Genomic DNA, 18,286 nt, shown 5'->3' on the forward strand with positions numbered 1-18,286 from the left:
GGGGACAGGCGTGGTCGGGTGCGTGGTGCGTGGGTCCGGCTTTCGGTGACTAGACGGTCCGCAGGGGACATCCCGTCCCTGGGGCCTCCCCAGTCTCCCTCCCCCTCGCGCGTCGGCAGCTCTCTCCCCGTGTTTCGGCTCGAGCCTGCGACCTGCACGGACACCCCCCCTCAGGTATTCGCTCGGGCCGCGCCGGTGCCTCCCCTCCTCGGGCGTCCTCCCTCTCGCTGGCGTCCTCCTCACTCCCCCGACCTCCCTTCCGCGCCGCAGGTCTCTGCTTACACCGCTCGTGTCCTAGTTCCCTCCTTCCTTGCTCCCCGGGCCCGGTTCCCTGCGCCCCCTCCCGCGAGCCTCCTGCCCCCGTTTCTCGCCCTTTCTACCCCTCCCCCTCCTTCCCATCCCCCCCTTCTGCCTCTCCTCTCCCTGTCCTCCTTCTACCCCCTTCCGTTCTCAGTTCCCCATCCTTCTCCACCCTCCCAGCGCCTGCCTTCTCCTAGCCGCATCCTGGAACTAAGTCGTTGCAAAAGTACAGGATAAATGTCACGGTGGAAAGTGCCCGGCTTGATCTTTTGCTATTTTCCCTAATTGCATAATTGCTGCACATGGTGTCTCTCCTGGCGAGTGCCGGGTCTGGCTCCTCCGCCGCCGCACCCCGGTGGCCCGCCCGGAGAAGACCTTGTGGGGTGTATTTGTGTGTGTCCTGGTGTGGGGTGTGTGTTGTATTGGTCTTTTGTGATGCCTGGCGCTTGTCACAGTTTGGAACCGAAGCCCATTTTTCTCTGGTCTCTTCTCTGCAGCCCCCACTGGCCTGGTTTGAAACTGGATTCCCTCTGTCCTCTCCCCCTTCTCCCCCACTCCACTTCTCCCCCTCTTTTCTCCTCTCTCTCTCATAATGTTTTGATCTTTTTGCCCTTTACAATTTCTAATGAAGATAAAGCGTGGCTTCTTGTGGCTTTTTTTTCCCACGACCAACCAGAAATGTCCAATCCATCTTCCCTTAAGGAAATTAAGGCCGCTTTAGAAAGACATCATCCTGTGCTCGGTGGCTGTTTAGACCTATTTGCATGTTTTCTAAGATTCATCGTTTTGTATTGTGTATTCTTGAGAGTCTACTCAAATATTTTCATTTAAAAGTACGAAAGGAAGTGCTAAGGTTTACCCTCAAATTATCTCGCGGTTCTAAAAGATTTTACGCTCTTCTTAGTTTTTAATCCCTGATTCTTTAAAAAGTATGTTTCTAGATATGTAATAATTCAGTCTGCACTTTGTGAATCTAAATATTTGCCTTTGCTACGGCAATTTGGATGCTCCTTGGCTCTTTGGAGTTCTGTATGTGGGCTGATGCTGAAGATAGAGTGTTTTCATATAATGCTATACCCCATTCTGTTTCCCCTGCAGCACCTTTTACCCCCAAATCAGGTGTTCCACTATTATTTTCTGCATAAATATCTTTGCAGTTAAATTTAAAGCTGAATATTGCTGTGTGCATATACTATATATTTATTTTACATTTTAGAAAAGTTTAGAAACATGAGTAGGAAGACAGCAAGACCTATATGACAGAATTAAACGCTTTCCTGTTATAAAAGCTCAAATGAACCCTTGGTTTTGCAGTTTTATACTAGTAGATACTGTTATAAGGCTTACCTGCATAGTAGGCTGGATTTATGAAATGACTATAGTTGCCTTTATGTAGTCAGTAATATTTCAAGCCAAATCATTTCATTTTTATGAAACACGTGTTTATGGAACACGTGAGTTTCATTCACTGTATGTTGCTAATTTCCAGGACTGTAATTACAACATAGGGTACATAGCTAATACAAGCTTAGACAGTTTGTGTTGAAGAAGTAATAGAATGTAAGCCTCTTAACATAGTTTGAGGAAGGACTACCTATTTTATGTTTAAAAATTAAGTTTTACTTTGAGTTACGAAGCAAGCATATTAATTTATATATCTCAATATCTTTGAAACTATCATTGGAGAGTAGCTCTTTGTTTATAACCCTGGGATTTAAGTTTATCTTCCCTGTGGATTAGATAATGGAATCAGATTAACTGTTTAGGAATTAATTTTAAAATGCTAATTTAGAAGATAATGTTTAAAGAATTTTAATTCAGGAATTTTTATTCATTTGTACTTTAGAGAGACAAGACATCAATTTTACACTTATGACTAATTAAATTGATTTATAGACTACTTTTTCTTCATAAAAATTCATTGCACCTGAGTGGCACAATAATTTTTTTCTATACTTTTTCTGTAAGCAAGCATTCAAAAAACAAACCGAGGAGAAGCTCCTCTTATTGATATTTGAAAAAGAGATGTGAAAACTTTATTTCTGAAAGTTCCTATAGTGGTTATCAGTGGCCTCAGATGGATTTATCATTTGTAGGTTAACATTTGGATGAAATAGGTGTCTTAAGTCGAAAGTGGAAATAATTCTTTTCCTTAATGTGAAACTAGAAATTACGCCTCTATTGGGGAATTTCTAATAGTATTTTTGTTAGTTCTCTAGTGAGACTAATTTTTACTTTAGTCTTCCTCTGATATTCAGCAGTAGTTTATGAAATTTGGGTTTCAGATTATGGTTCAGATGACATCATTGAGCAATCTTTTTAAGTAATTATATAACTCTGGCATTCGATAGTGTGTGAATGCACATAAATAAGAATATTGAGAAGAATGTGTGGTTTTATAACGAATGTGATACACAACTGAAACTCTCGGCATAGTTTAGTAAATCATAGTTTATTAAACTGAAGCTGCAGCCTCAGTGTAGAGAATATTATTTCATTGAGGTTCCCGTATATTTATCATGGAACGGATTGCTCCTGTTTTAAAATGTATAAAATGATTTCTCACTCATTTCACGTTTCTTAAGGTATCACTGGCAGCATTTTGCTGTATCTGAGCACCTTTCCCTGAGGATTGTTCTCGTTTTCACTCTCATGCGTGCTGCCCTAACTGATATGCCATTATGTACATACTTAGAAGGTTTTAAACTTCTGATATATTTTAACTGAAAGAGGTAAGGTGAAAAAAAAATTAAATCCAAGAATGAGAATTTAGAGTAAAATAAAAATGAAAAAAAGCAAGAAATATGTTATGACTTTTAGAGCTAGATGTGAAACATACTGATATAAAATTTCAGTATTCTATTAAGTGACTTTAGTGCTCATAAAAGATGTCACAGCTGTGGAGACTGGTGCTCTCCATTTACAGAATAGGTAGAAAAGTAGTCAGCTTTTCCATTAGTATGTTTCAGAGCTGTTGAGGCAGACCTGTTTTTGTGTGGCATGAGGAGCTGTTGGGGTTGAAGGGGTGCTAGTGGTGGTGTGTGTGGCATGTCAGTGAAAGGATTCACTATTTTCTGTTGACTCTTTGCGGCTCTGTGCTTCGTGATGCCTCCATTCTTTTGCAGTGCTTTTTGGTTTGTCTTACAAAAATTTCAGTCTATTAAAGATCGGTGTTACAACATTGCTTTGGCTTGGAGCAGACTACAAGTTAAATCTTTAGTAATGATGAATTTTCATCAGTGTCAAATAGCTATCCATTTGGACTAAATTGTAGTAATTAAAAATTTTGCTTTATTTGAGGTATCTTTACCTATTCTTATTGATCATATCAGAAACAGTTTTATTTCAAGTGGTAATTTGAATAAGAATAATCAAAAGATCCATTTCAAAAGGAGTTTGTTCAGTGTACCTCTAATTTTTAAAGGTATTTTTTTTGTTGTTAATGGTACTTGTTAAGTGTAGGTATTTGTTTTTAAAGAGGTGTCTGAGAAGGTAGCTATACAGTGCTCAAAGTGATTATTAGGTGACAAAACTGTGGTGAGCACAAGACCTTTTAGAGTCTGGGCATGGGTTTTGTTGATTCAGTTCTGGATTTGTCAGAACACTGTAAGCTAGTCAGCTCGTAAGGGATGTATTCGTAGTCATCAAACTCAGAAATTGATTATGGTAGAATGACAGTTGAGAAGAGATGCTCCTTTTCTCTTACTGGAATTGTTTGTGTCTCCTGTCTAGATTATAACAGCTACCTAAATATCAAGCCATTGAGGAAATTGAGTTGGTAATCAGAGCTGCTTGGGGAGCCTGAACTCAGAGCAAAGGGAATTTGAACGCCTTAAGGGATATTTTAGCCAGACTGTGGGGAAAAGAAAAAAAAAATTCTTCAGTGTCTCGCCATCTCTTGTGAAATATGGTTGCTTTAGTATATAGCTGAATCAGTGCTAATGCCGTCGTATGGTTCAATTTTTATTTAGAATCATGCAGTCATGCAGGCCTCTGTGTTCTTCTGTTACCACAAAGGTTACTTAAAACAATTTACTAGTTTGGAGAATTTTAACCTTAGCCCAGCCCTGAGGATGTATTGATGGAATAGGGATTTGAAAGAATCCTCCCATTTTTCTGTTCCCACAACTATTTGTACTAACCTTCGTTTTTGTACTTAGCAAGTTGGCTAGTCCAGGTTTTTCACAGTTGTGGGACCAAAGGGTTTAGCACAGCGCCTAGTAGAGAGTAGATAGACCCTTAGTCATTTTTTTCTTATTTTTTGTAACAGCATTATTGATATGTGATTCACAGACTACAAAATTTACCATTTAAAAATGTACAACTCTATAGTTCTTAGAATATTCATTATTAGAATTGAGCAACATTATCATTATCTAATTTAAGAACATTTTTATCACCCCACAGGGAAGCATCCTACCCATTAGCAGTCAGTCTTCACTGCTCTCCCCTCACTCCTGGCAACCACTTACCCATTTTATTTTATTATTATTATTATTTTGTTTTGAGACAGGGTCTCTCTCTGTCACTCAGGCTGGAATGCAGTGGTATCAATCATATTTTTATTTTTTGTAGAGATCGAGTCCTGCTATGTTGCCCAGGCTGGTCCTGCCTGGGCTTCCCAAAACATTGGGATTTACAGGCGTGAGATTTACTACTGAATTTGATGTTTATGAATTTGCCTATTCTGGACATTTTATCTAAATAGTCAGCTTGTGGTCCTTTGTGGCTGGCTTCTTTCACTTACAGAATGTTTCAAGGTTCATCCATTTTATAGCACGTAGACACTGTATTTCATTTTTTTTTATGGCTAACAGTACATTATGTGAATATACTACTACATTTTGTTTATCCATTCATTCGTTAGTGGATATTTGAGTTGTTTCCAGTTTTGGTTATTATGAATAATGTTGCTGTGAACGTTTCATGTATAAATTTTGTATGTTTTTGTTTTACAATACATTTTGAATGGATGAAGGAAAAGTTTTAGCAAGTCCCAAAGCTGCATTGTTTTGTAAATGACCAATTTAATCTGGTTTATATTGAGATTTACTTATTTTACTTTGAGATTCATTCTCTGTGTTCTGGAGGTAGCTTACTGTAGTCCTCCTCACAGCTGAATAAATGATTTTTGATTCTTTAATCCAGGATCTAAAATGTCCACTGAGGCGCAAAGAGTTGATGACAGTCCAAGCACTAGTGGAGGAAGTTCCGATGGAGATCAACGTGAAAGTGTTCAGCAAGAACCAGAAAGAGAACAAGTTCAGCCCAAGAAAAAGGAGGGAAAAATATCCAGCAAAACCGCTGCTAAATTGTCAACTAGTGCTAAAAGGTATCTCAGTTATTATAACCTTTTTATTTTTGGTATCAGTTTATCATCTTAAGTTCTATTTTTCTCTTGCATTTAATCATTTTTTTCCGGGATTGTCAGCCATGAACTTCGTGGATTTTTCTTTCCCTTTCAAGATGATCTCTTTTACATGGTTTTAGCCATAGGGAACTTCAGTATTTAAAGTCAGTTAAATGGCATGGCAGATTCATAAAATACATTTCCATAGTGTGTTTGTGTGTTTGTGTATTATTAGGGAAGCATATACAGGGCGTGCATGTAAAGTTGCAGTGGTTTCATTTATGGGTACTTGACCATAAATATTTTTTTTCTGTTCCGTAACACAGAATAGAGATTAGGAATCTTTTGAAGTGGTTATTGAGTGAGTGATAGTTTATTTTCCACTACTCCCAGTTGGTAGAGTCAGAAATGCTGACATTAGCGACAAGTGCATCTTGGTTTCATTACATTAGTCAGTGGATCCATCTTGATACAGATTTTTCTCTTTCTCTGGAGAATAGATGGATCTGGAAAGTAGGTATTTGAATGGTCTTCTTTTGGTACATCAATCTCTTAAAATGATTGGTATGTCAATGGACTTAGAGGGAATCTGTTTTGATATTGTTACATTATAGAATATCTCTTGGAAAATAATTTGAAAGATAAAGTAGTGTCTTTCCTGATCCTGTGATTTTATGTTCTTGCTTTGTTTTCATATGTTTTATATTGCCCAAATAGGAAGTATAAATAAAAGCGATCTGTAACTTTTAGGCATAGTGGAATGCCTGAATGTTGAATTACAGCTTTATATGTTATTTTATGGTGTAGATTAAGGGGAACTCCTTTCTCAAAGATAAAAAACCATTATTATGTTCTAGTAGACCTTGTTTCCCTTTGGCTTAGTCAGTCTACAGGGTTGGAAAGAACCTTCTCAGGCCCCTTGGTGAGAAATGTTGGAGGATTGGTGAGTGGTTATTCCAAGGTACTAGAGTATTCAGTTTCCCTTTCGTGGGGGTGTATTGCTGATCTGTGTTGAAGGAGCTGTTTGAAAGTCAGAGAGCCCTGAACTTTAAACTTTTAGACCTGTGTACTAGAACATGCTAGGGTGGGGAAGAGGGTTCAGTTTGTTTTGCCATCACACCGCAATTACAGGGGACTCAGCTGGCTGACCCTTCTGTTGCCAGACCACAACACAAATGACCTGCTTAGAGGTGACCTGGGAAATGGGTGGTGGGGTTAGGATGGATAAGAAAGGTGAGGAATAGAGAAAATGTGACATTTAGGTGAAAGAAGGAAGTCGATGTGGGTGGAAAGGAGATGTTCAGGTACAGATTGTAGTTCCATGTAGATGGGAAAATCTAATTCAGTCCTCAGTGTCTGATTGGGTTGTTACAGGGCCTTTTCAGTTTGTCAGAAAAGGGCAAGGATTGGTTGGCCAGGTCCTTGGGGAATAGGTTTCTGCTGGGCTTGTGCTTTATTTTGTGATTGCTAGTTAGCAAAGTTACCTGTTGTGAGGCTCTGCCTTTTCCCCTAACTGGGAGCACCACTATAATATACCTTAAAATCATATTTCTTGCATGATATGCCAAAGATCAAATTCTGCTTATGAAAGATGTACTGCTTTATGTGTGAACATGAGTTTTTCAAGTACATGGGTTATCTTTATTTTACTACACTATATGTAGAAAGTACAGATTATTCAAACCTAATGATAGATTTCATGAGGGAAAAATATGGAAGATGTTTTTCTGCTCTGTACATAGGAGATACAACCTAGTTTAGAGATAGTGTATGTACAGAGCACAGGACAGTGCCTGACTGGCAGTAAATAGTAAGTGGTTGTATTGCGTTGGTGAAAGTAGGAAGTCTCTTTTGAGTTGCTTCCTGGCTGAAAGAATCCCTCCGTTGGCAAATTCCTGTGAATCTGATTTTCAAGTTGTGGTTCATGATCTTCCTCTAGAAAGGTCTTCAGTTGGTTTTTGGGTGACACTGTAGAAGTGATGTAATTATTTACTATTTATTTTAAATATAAAAATGCGGCTTTGCTACTAATTTTTTAATTAAAAAAAAAAACTTATTTTCCCCTCTCTCTTCCTCCGATTCAGCTGATAGGGAAGTTGTTAGTTCTTTGCCATTTCTGCTTAACTTAGGAAAAAAATTGGGAATTATGAGAACAGAGGACCCCACATCTTTTAAGTTCACTGTCATATCCACAGTACCTAGCAGAGTGCAGTCACAATATTTACTTACTGGTTACCTTGGAACCCTGAGCTTATTTTAGGGATTGGATTTTCCATGGATATTAGCATCTTAGTACTAGTGTGTTCAGAAGATTAAAAGTTAGAGGTAGTTTCAAAATAAATTTTATTTCACACTTTTTTGTTGATGATCATTTTTATTCAGATGAGAAGTCTTTCCCAAATAGTGTCATTTTATGAGAAAGAGTAGCATTGAAGAGCTTGAACTCTAGAGACAGGATCTACGTTTGAATCTAGGTTCTAGCATTTAGTAGCTATAGCTCTGTGGTCTTTTTTTTTTTTTCTTTTTCTTTCTTTCTTTTTTTTTTTGAGGCAGAGTCTTGCTCTGTCACCCAGGCTGGAGTGCAATGGTATGATCTCCAACTCCTGGGCTCATTCAGTCCTCCCACCTCAGCCTCCCAAGTAGCTGGGATTACACGGGTGTGTCACCACACCAGGCTAAATTTTTAATGTATTTTTTGTAGGTACGGGAGTCTCGCTGTGTTGCTCAGGCTGGCCTTGAACTCATGGTTGCAAGCAATCCTCCTGCCTTGGTCTGTCAAAGTGTTGGAATTACAGGCATGAGCCACTGTGCCTAGCCTCTGCGATCCTAATGTATAATTTAACAGCTCGGCCGGGCGCGGTGGCTCAAGCCTGTAATCCCAGCACTTTGGGAGGCTGAGACGGGCGGATCACAAGGTCAGGAGATCAAGACCATCCTGGCTAACACGGTGAAACCCCGTCTCTACTAAAAAAAATACAAAAAAAAAAAAACTAGCTGGGCGAGGTGGCGGGCGCCTGTAGTCCCAGCTACTGGGGAGGCTGAGGCAGGAGAATGGTGTAAACCCGGGAGGCGGAGCTTGCAGTGAGCTGAGATCCGGCCACTGCACTCCAGCCTGGGCGACAGAGCGAGACTCCGTCTCAAAAACAAACAAACAAACAAACAAAAAACAGCTCAAGCCTCAATTTCTTCTTTTGTAGAAGGAAGATGATAATGGTACGCTGTTCACAAAGTTCTCATGAGGACTAAATGTGATAAAGCATTTCCACACATAGTAAGCTCTCATAAACTGATGCTGTCACTAATAGACTTTATGTCAGTTAAAGTCTGCAGTGATATTTTCCAAGTCTGTTTGGTACAAACTTTGGAAAAATGAGGTATATATTAACCTTGGAGGCCTTAGTGCTGTTGTTAAACTAGAAATACTCAGATGCCGTAATTAAATACTTTTTGTAGTGACTTAGGAAAGTGCTTGCACGTAGGTGCTTAGTTGTTATATGAAATGTACTATTAATAATTGCTGTAATGCAGTAATTATAGAATTAAGCTGATATAGAAATATGATTTGAAAAATCTCATTTGTGATATTACAGAATAGTGATATATAATACAGAAAACATTTAAGTGGGTATTTAAACAGTAGTAGAAATTAATTTCTGTCTCAGAGTTAAAGAAAAGATTACAGTTACATCTTACATGCATTTTTGCTTTTCTTTGGCAAGAGTTTGTTTCTTAAAAAATTGTCATGCTCTTATCACAGCCTGTTCTCTTGATATGTCTGTATCACTCTTGTTATATTTGCACGTCTGTAGTTGGACTATATCTGCAGTGACAGATTTAGATTATTTTGATTAAATTGACTAGTCAGTTCAATAAAACATCTATTTTGAGATCTTCATTGAATTTATTCTGCTGCTTTTATGGGTTGATACATCTGTAAATGTGAATTTTAAATCATATTTATTTTAAATTAACTTTGTTCAGAGTAGACATGGTGATTTTATTTTTGGACACTCAATATGATACTGTTCGAGGTGTAGTTTTTGGTTTCAGACTCTAAATTTTTGTGAGGTTGAAAAATTGATTCCACTGTATTCCAGTTTGAACTTTTATCTTACGGGCTCTTGTAAGTTTGTTTTCCACATGAGAATGAAATAGTACTTTTATAGATAATCTTTTGTAATTACTGTATTTTATTCATTCTAAATGCACTTTTTAAAACTTTTTAATGTTTCTGAAATTGGAACACATCTTAAAATTTATGTGCACAATTGTTGATGATGTGTCTTAAAATCAATGATCTTTTAGAATCATATGTATGTATATATACCACCATCCAGAATGAAACTCTAGACTTCTTATTTGCGATGGCAATGTGTTTTCTAAAGATTGCTTTGACATTTAAAAAATTTTAATTATTAGTTGCATGATACTTTCTTGAGAATAAGGTCATTTTGGAAGGTTTTTGCTAGGTGATTCAATTGATTAGAATAGAGGGTTTTTAGGTTGACTGAGGATTGTAGTCTGTAAGGGAATATAGAAAGTTATCTAGATGAGATGAAGGGTTTTAAAAAAATTCCTGCTAAGAAATTACTTTGCAAATCTACATATCCACACATTCATGTTCTACTTGGCTCTGAGTAAATTTTTGAATTTTCTTTAACCCAAGAAATGTATGTGTGTGTTTTAAACATGTTAGTACATATACACTGCTTCATTTTTCTGAACCCCTTTTCTGATATATTGATGTTAAAATGAGAGTTTCATATCCTCTCTGTTCTGTATAATTTTGGTACCATATTCTTCATTTAAGTCTGAATGAATCATGATTGTTATGATTCCCCTCCCCTGCTATTTTTTTAAAGCAAATAACAATCCCACACAGTACTCTTATTGTACTCTTATCATTCGTTCCTGAAACAGTTAAGGTATAAGGTAGAATAATATACATTGAAATTTAATTTGTCTATTGCTTGTGACTTGTCTCAGTAACAATAGGCAGTTGCTGACTTCTGTATCATACTAACCTAAGAGGTGACACTGCCTTATGGAAACTGGAAATTTAGGCAATTGTCCAGGTGATTTTTGTGTAAAATAATTTTGTCTTAAAAGTTCTGATGAGGGAAGTCTTTTTGTTTGACTTAGCAAGATAATAGTTCTCCATCTTTCACCTTACCAGTATAAAATAATTAGCCTTAGTTTTCCTTATCTTTTAAATGGGAACTGATAAAACAGATACTTAGAGAATTCTGTAAGATTTACCGGATCACTTTTAATGGTAAAAGATCATCATGGGAAAGGTACATTGTAAGTGTGAATTATTGATACTTTTCATTTTTCCTCACCCTAAGAGACAGTGCCTGAAATAGGTACCTTCCTTATCCCCACTTGTCAAGGCTGAGAAACTTAATACATACCATGATCACAACTTTTGAGATAGAATTGAATTGCTGTCGTTGAAAACAGCAGGACATCTTACAACCGTTTAAATAGCAATTCTTAGTATAATCTTTTCTGTCAAGAGAAATATAACCATTTTAGGTAACAGTGGCTCATAATATATTATAATATTATTGACTCACTGCTCAGACTTGTTGAATTCATCAGTAAATTGCTTTTTATATTGAATAATATAGACTTAGAATTATAGGGATCTGGAGTTCAACTTTTGTGTAGTACTATATGACAGCAAATTATGATGTATCAATTTTTTTTCTCTTAGAGACAGGGTCTTACTCTTGCCTAGGCTGGAGTATGTGGTATGATCACTGTGGCCTCAAATTCCTGGGCTCAAGTGATCCTCCTGCCTTGGCCTCCTGAGTAACTGGGACTATAAGCACACACCACTATGACCAACAGTTTCCCAAATTTTTTGTAGAGAAGGAGTCTCACTGTGTTGTGCAGGTTGGTCTCCAATTTCTGGCCTCAAGTGATCCTCCTGCGTCTGCCTCCCAAAGCCCAGGGATTACAGGCATAGCCACCAATACTGAGCCTGGCCCAGGATTTATGAGTTTTTTGTTTTGTTTTTTTAAATCTAAAGGGCAGTATAAATATAAAGCAAGATGTGTTGTTTGAAAATTGCAAAGAAGTTTTTTTATGTTAAAAATAGTTTTTTTTTTTTTTTTTTGACAGCTTAAGCATGCTTTTTATAATGACTATTCCTTTGGTTCTCTTAGTTTAAAAACAATTTTTAAAAGTTCATGTTTCTGATAATAAACAGTACATAGATTTTTTTTAAATGGAAAGTAACAGTTTTTTTAATCCACCCCCTGCCCCTAATTCTCCCAGTTCCATTCCCTTGAAGCAGACTGTTTAGCTGTCTTTGGTCTTACTCCTTCTGTTGGTTTTCTGTACAACTCTAAATAATACACTTATTTCTCGTTGAATTGTTAATTGAAGTAATATCTTTTGATTGCCTGCTCTGAAATATGAGGATTTAGTTTGCTTACCTATTCTTCCTTTCTTTTCCTTCCTCCCAGTTAAAGATAGTTAAAAATTTTTAAAAAGATTAGTTGTTGCCTTTATACTCTAAAAATATATATTTAAGCTTCTATTTCTTATTCCTACAAATAACATGTTTTTTATTCTCTACTTTGTAAATTGGGGATAGTATCTTCTCCATCCACTTTTAACTGTTTTATATTAGCTACACTTAATTTTATATCTTCAAGGTTAATAACATTTACTTTGTACAGTGCAACCAACAACCAATCTTCTATGCTTTGTCTGTAAGTAAAAGACCAATAAACTGTACATTTATTATAACTGTAAACATTAAATGCCAGACCAAACAGCATATTAGGATTAGATTAACTACAAGTCCAGTGTCATGATCTCCGGGCTTCTCAATGAGTGATAGCATTTAGGCAAAATAGATCAAATCTTTCTCTCCCCACCTCACTCCCAATGTCTGATACTTAATTAAAGTTATTTTACATTTTAGTTTGCTTCATATTTCATCTGTGACTTATGCAGTTTTTTTTCCTTCTGGGATTTCTGATTACTTCCCCCTATGTCCCCTTTTGTAGTCTATTTTATCTGTATACACTCTTTAGCCCCCCTCTTGCCTGTCTCAGCCTGTTTGATTTACACCCATTTGTTTTGTCTTGCAGAAATATATTGAAATTTCTCACTCATTGGTGACCACCACCCTTCTCTTTGCTGTTTATTCCTTTTTGCATTTTCTGCATTTCCCTTTCCCACCTAGTGGGGTCCTGAATGAGTGAGAGGTAAAAGTGTGTGTGCCTAGTTTGCCGTCTTTAACCTGGACTTAGCCATTTAGTTTTGAAGTGTCTGTTGTATATTTTGTATGAAATCCATAAAATGTGTTCTGTATCAAATCTTTGAGACTATTGTCATTGAAATATGGGCAATATGTACTTGTATGCATATAAATATATCACAGAACCCATATTAGAAGGAAGTTATAGTGTGTTGAAAGAGATCACGGAGTTTATTCTAGTTAACCTCTATTTTACAGGACAGAAAACTGAGGCACAGGGAGAGAAAGCAAGCATGTGTGAGCAGTGTTCTTGTCCAGGGACTCAATTTAATGGCCTAGCAGAATTACAATGCAATTTTCTTTGACTTTGAATTTCTTAGCCGTCCTCTGATTCATAATGCCTCACCAACCTTGAATCACATGGTTTAGAAAAGTGAAAATTGTACCAGTAGCATGCAGTTCCTTTGGGAAGTTGATACCAGTTCTGTTGGAGGGGTCCCATTTATTCTAGTAGTTTGTTGTCTTGAAAAAGAAGTAGAATGAAATTGCTTGAGTGTAAATATTTTTGCTCAGATTCTTTTGTTTTTTAAAGATACTTTAATCAGTTATTATCCATATACTGTCACAATAATTACCAGACAACAGGCATCCAGCTGTTAATAACCCCATATTTAAAAACCAAGGCAAAGGAGAAGAAACGGTTTTGAGAATATTTTGGTATTTGATTTAGCAAAGCCTACATTTAATAAGGTATGAATGATAGTTAAGGGATTGCTAAGTATAGTCTTAGAAAACAGTGGCGCGCTTTCAGCCTTTTTATACGTACATAGGATGTTAGATGCAGTTAAAAATAAAAGTAGAATGTAACACATGAGGATAGGTAGAGCAGGCTTAAAAATTTTTTTTTGGCGTGAAGCTCATGAAATGACATTAATTGCTTATGTAATATTAGGATAGTTCTAGCAGATGAAATAGTGTTAAACGTCAAAGTCCCAACTTGCTTCAAATTAGAGGCTCTGGGAAGGAATACCATATGCGTCTTGATGGCAGTTTCAGGTGTTGGAATGAGATCCTGAATCTTTTCTTCACCATTTGATTCTGTCAAGTCAGGATGCTTGAATTTAACTTAATATCAGCTTTCCATCCTGTATGGGAATGCTCTAATACAAAACAGAAGTTAGAATGACCCATGAATGGTGTGGCAGAAATTTCCAGCTTTAGAAATTTTAATTAGCGCTGTCAGTGGTTCAGTGAAGTCATAGTGTTCCTTCCACAGGTTGCATGTACTGATAGTGTCATCCTTTAGATGCATCCTCAAAACCCTGGCGGAAATTGCTACTTTATTGTTGGATGTGATGCTTTATACAGTATTAGTATTTCAAACTAATATACCAAAGGGAAGTATTATTAAAACATAACGTTTTAATGAAATAAATTGTTAAGAGTGAAGATATTTTTAACATAATGTTCTTTGTCTTTATTTTAAAGAATTCAGAAGGAACTTGCAGAAATTACATTGGACCCTCCTCCCAACTGTAGGTAAGTAGTTACGGTTTTTTATTTACTTGTATCTTTTGCAGAAGGTACATTTGAACTGTTGGTTTTATATGCAGCTGTTGTTGTAATGTGGTTAATTAGTAAACACATCATTGTTGTTTGAACTTAAGTGACTGTGGAAGACAGTGGTTTTTGTCATCTCTGTGCAGAAATGAAATGTTCAGCAAGTATGTTTGTAGTGGTAGAACGGAGTTGCCAAAAGTAGTGTAATGCGATAACAATAAGACAATGAAATTATGGGGTAACAAATACAATTACCTTTTAGTGGAAGAGGTGTTAGGGCCTTAAGTGGTTTTTTAATGATAGAATAATAGTGTGGCTAAAATATTTGCTATGTTGTAATTTTTGTTATCTTGTTGGAATTTGATTTTTAAAAGTGCAGACACATTAAATAGTGTTTCTTCATGGTTTACGTTGTTATGGTCATTGGTTGTGACTAGGTAAGATTGGGTGATTTGAGGCAGTGATGTTAAGTGTAAAACTGTCTCTCACTTTATGATCATGACCCCGAATTTTCTGGTCAGTGTTTACTTTAGGAAGGAAAAGTGCTTACCTGGAAATGGTTAATGTTATACAGATACATGGACAAAGAGGAGAAAAATAACCACTTACCTTAAGCTGCTGCCTTGGGTCTGAAGCAGTGGTTGGAATATCACTGTTTGATTATTTTTAAGACACTTATTTCTATTTTGAGATGAGGTCAGCATTGGAACCAGGCCAACCTGGAGTTTTTCTGGTTTAAAATGATAATCTTATGCATTAAAGGTGGAAGGGCAGATTAAATAAAAATCTTCCCCACATTGAATGCAGGTAGAATTTATTGCTTGGTATGATATCTGACTTCACTGATCTTACTTTTATGTAAAAACAAATATAACAATGGTGAGAATTAATGAAAGTGAAAATTTTGCATATGGCTATATTGATAGTTGGCTAGTTGACAACTATTTTGTGTAAGAAAAATTCTAATAGAACTTACTTTGTGGTGAATCTAATATGGTTCTTTAAATGAATCATATACAGTTTATAAACTTACAGTAATAATATTCAAAGAATGTTTCACTGAAATAGAACAAATATGTCTTTGTTAGGTAAAACTGTTTAACGTAAGACTTTTTGTCACTCTTATGACCGTATTACATCAAAGCTGTTTCAGATGGCAGATGATTGTTTAGCTTTTGGTGGTCAATGGTTATAAGTGGATTGATTTGTGGAAAAACTCTAGTTTGAATTAAACCTAACATCCTTTGTTTCTTAGGATATTTGTTTTAATGGTCTGAATCTTTAAAAAAATAAACTATGTTATTAATATATTACATGTATTATTTTTGTAACCTTTTTTATGAACAATTGAACTGATAAATAAGTGAACTTAATTTATTCACTACTTTGCTTAAATTTTGACAACCCCAATCATTGGTAAAATGAGCAACTTTGTTTTAATAAGTTTAAGACTCATTTTTAATAAATGAAATCCATATACAGTATCACGTGATGTAGACTGCAATTTTGCTATTAGATGACTGAGAAAAGGAACTATATAAAGATTATTGTTTAAATAAACTGAAATAATTGAACCATAGTTCTGTTAAAGGTAAAAAACGTCTAACTATAGTGTCATCTGAAATTTGGAGGTTTACTTTGTCTTTGAGCCTTAGTTAATGATACCATTACGAGTTCATATGTAAGCTCTTCATAAATAGAGCAAAATGTTTATTACAGGTTTTAATTTTTAAAAATTAGAAGTAACTAAAGATACCTACTTTAGTTAATTTTCTGACTTGGGAATTTGCAGGGAAATTCTCACTTGTGGGCTGAGGATTGGATAGCTGATAAGTTTGCTTTAGAAGCTAGGTCTGCAGTACAGTGGCTTTGGTTCCTTTTATTGATTCTAAAACAGTTGCTTGGACTGGGTCAGGCAGAGAGAAAGGTTATTTACCTTCGTGTGGCACTCCCTTTGGCAAGCAAAGGATCCTCTGTGCTGTAGCTGATTGATAAGTGTTGATTAACTAGTTTTACATTTTCTGTGTGCTTGTGTTACTTAATATGGATGTTTGGTGTGCCTATTAAGTGCATCACTGTGGTCTTTGGATTGTTTGGTGTCAAATATTTGATTGTGGTTTGTAGTTAATCTGCCCATCTGTGTTTCAATGAAAATGTGGTTACCATCTTCAGAAAGAGGTTAGATCATAGTGTTAGTTTGGCTTATTTTTGGTTAAAGTTAACAGTGCTTTTGTGGTTGATTTTTACAAGTTCTGTACTGCCTGCATTGGCCTAATGACTGTAATGGATTAATTTATCAAAATAGTGCAAATTAAAGTTACCTGCCTAACAGAAGTCAGAGTCCTTTACTTAATCAGTAAAGTCATATCTCATTTCAGAAGAAAGCATCCCCTTACTCTACTCCCTTTGTGGATTACCTCTCCTATCACACAAGCCTCTCAAAACCCTGCCTTTTGGTTCCCTGGGTAGTTGTTAGTCTGCTATCACATGTAAAGATTATATGTGAGGGAACATCTGTGGGTTTTACCTGTTTAGTCAGAGAGTGGAGAATGATTTTTTCTATTGGTTGTCTGGGTAGGGGTGGATGGGTGTCACATTCCATTTAGAGTGTGGTTTATCCTATTTTCGGGAACCTTAACAGACTGTATACAACCCAATACTGTGTGTATGTCAGGTTAGATGGAACCTCTGAAAGTTGGTACATCTCTTATGTGATATCTAGTTAAGCTTCTTTTGGAATCATGTTAAAGGAACTGAATGTGTTTAAGCGTTGTGCAAATCTGTTAAAGAAGTTGAGAATATCAAGTCACCCCAAATCACAGCATTCAGTGTAGATAAAGTTTATGTAAGGCATTTTTTAGAGAAAGTTATTCTAATATAGTATTGGTTAATTTTTTTTTCAGGTTTTGAAAAAACATATTATTTTAAAGAACATGCACAAATGATTTAATAGATTGAATTATTTCATATAGGAAATATTTGCCTCTACATATTTCAGTTTTTTTCTCACTTTATTGTTGTCTTTGAAGTAAAAATGCAGTAAGATAGTTTTATTTTTGAAGTTGGGTTAAATATGTCATTCTTTTTAAAAACGTTACAGTTTAATGGGTAAATATTTTAAACAAATTTATAGCTAAGAAAAAATTTCTGCTCATAAAAATCATACAGTCTGTAGGGCCATAGGCATAGAAAATTGCACATCATTTGAGTGAAATTTGGTCTATGCTTAGAGTATTTTCTGTAAGTAGTGGAATGTATTTTTCTTGGCCTTAACTTTCATGTTGGATAACATAACTGACCCATGACATTTGCAAGGGCTCTATCCTGAGGCCTTCACAGATCCATTGATCTGTAAATGTTTCCATGCTACTGCTGAGTTAGAGGTGCTGGGTGGTTGGTTAGAATTGCTTGCTACCTTGGTGCCTTGCATACCAGCTTAGATGGATAGAGTGGGTCAAATTGTTGCTCTGTCCTTGCAGACCTCTAACGGGTAGATTCACTGCCCCTTGTAAATGACTGTAGGTTGTGACTTTCACAGTTTTTCACAAATTGTTAAAAGCAGCATCTTAGATCTGTGCATGTCAGTGTGTTCATTTATACTTCCTCGGTGCTAGTGGAGAACTGGCAGCTAGTGGGCCAGAAAATCATCCATGTTGCTGCATGCATTAGTACTTCTTTTTTTTTTCCTAAGACGGAGTTTCTCTCTTGTCGCCCAGGCTTGAGTGCAATGGCACAATCTCGTTTCACTGCAACCTCCGCCTCCTGGGTTCAAGCGATTATCCTGCCTCAGCTTCCTGAGTAGCTGGGATTACCACCACACCCGGCTAATTTTTTTATTTTTAGTAGAGACGGGGTTT

At 36.4% G+C, this 18,286-nt stretch overlaps 1 protein-coding gene across 1 annotated transcript in view; it reads left to right on the top strand.

Moving 5' to 3' along the window:
• The first annotated feature begins 3 nt into the window (after window positions 1–3).
• Window positions 4–18,286, top strand: part of UBE2E2 (ubiquitin-conjugating enzyme E2E 2) — a 414,545-nt gene continuing 396,262 nt past the window's right edge. Inside the window, exons 1-3 of the mRNA XM_011974770.1 lie at window positions 4–174; window positions 5,449–5,632; window positions 14,358–14,408. Of these exons, the coding sequence (XP_011830160.1) occupies window positions 5,457–5,632; window positions 14,358–14,408 (227 nt within the window). The 5' untranslated portion in view covers window positions 4–174; window positions 5,449–5,456. The remainder of the gene's footprint in view (window positions 175–5,448; window positions 5,633–14,357; window positions 14,409–18,286) is intronic.

This window comes from Mandrillus leucophaeus, unplaced genomic scaffold (genome assembly GCF_000951045.1).
Source record: "Mandrillus leucophaeus isolate KB7577 unplaced genomic scaffold, Mleu.le_1.0 Scaffold149, whole genome shotgun sequence".
In the NCBI taxonomy this organism is placed as follows: Eukaryota; Metazoa; Chordata; class Mammalia; order Primates; family Cercopithecidae; genus Mandrillus; species Mandrillus leucophaeus.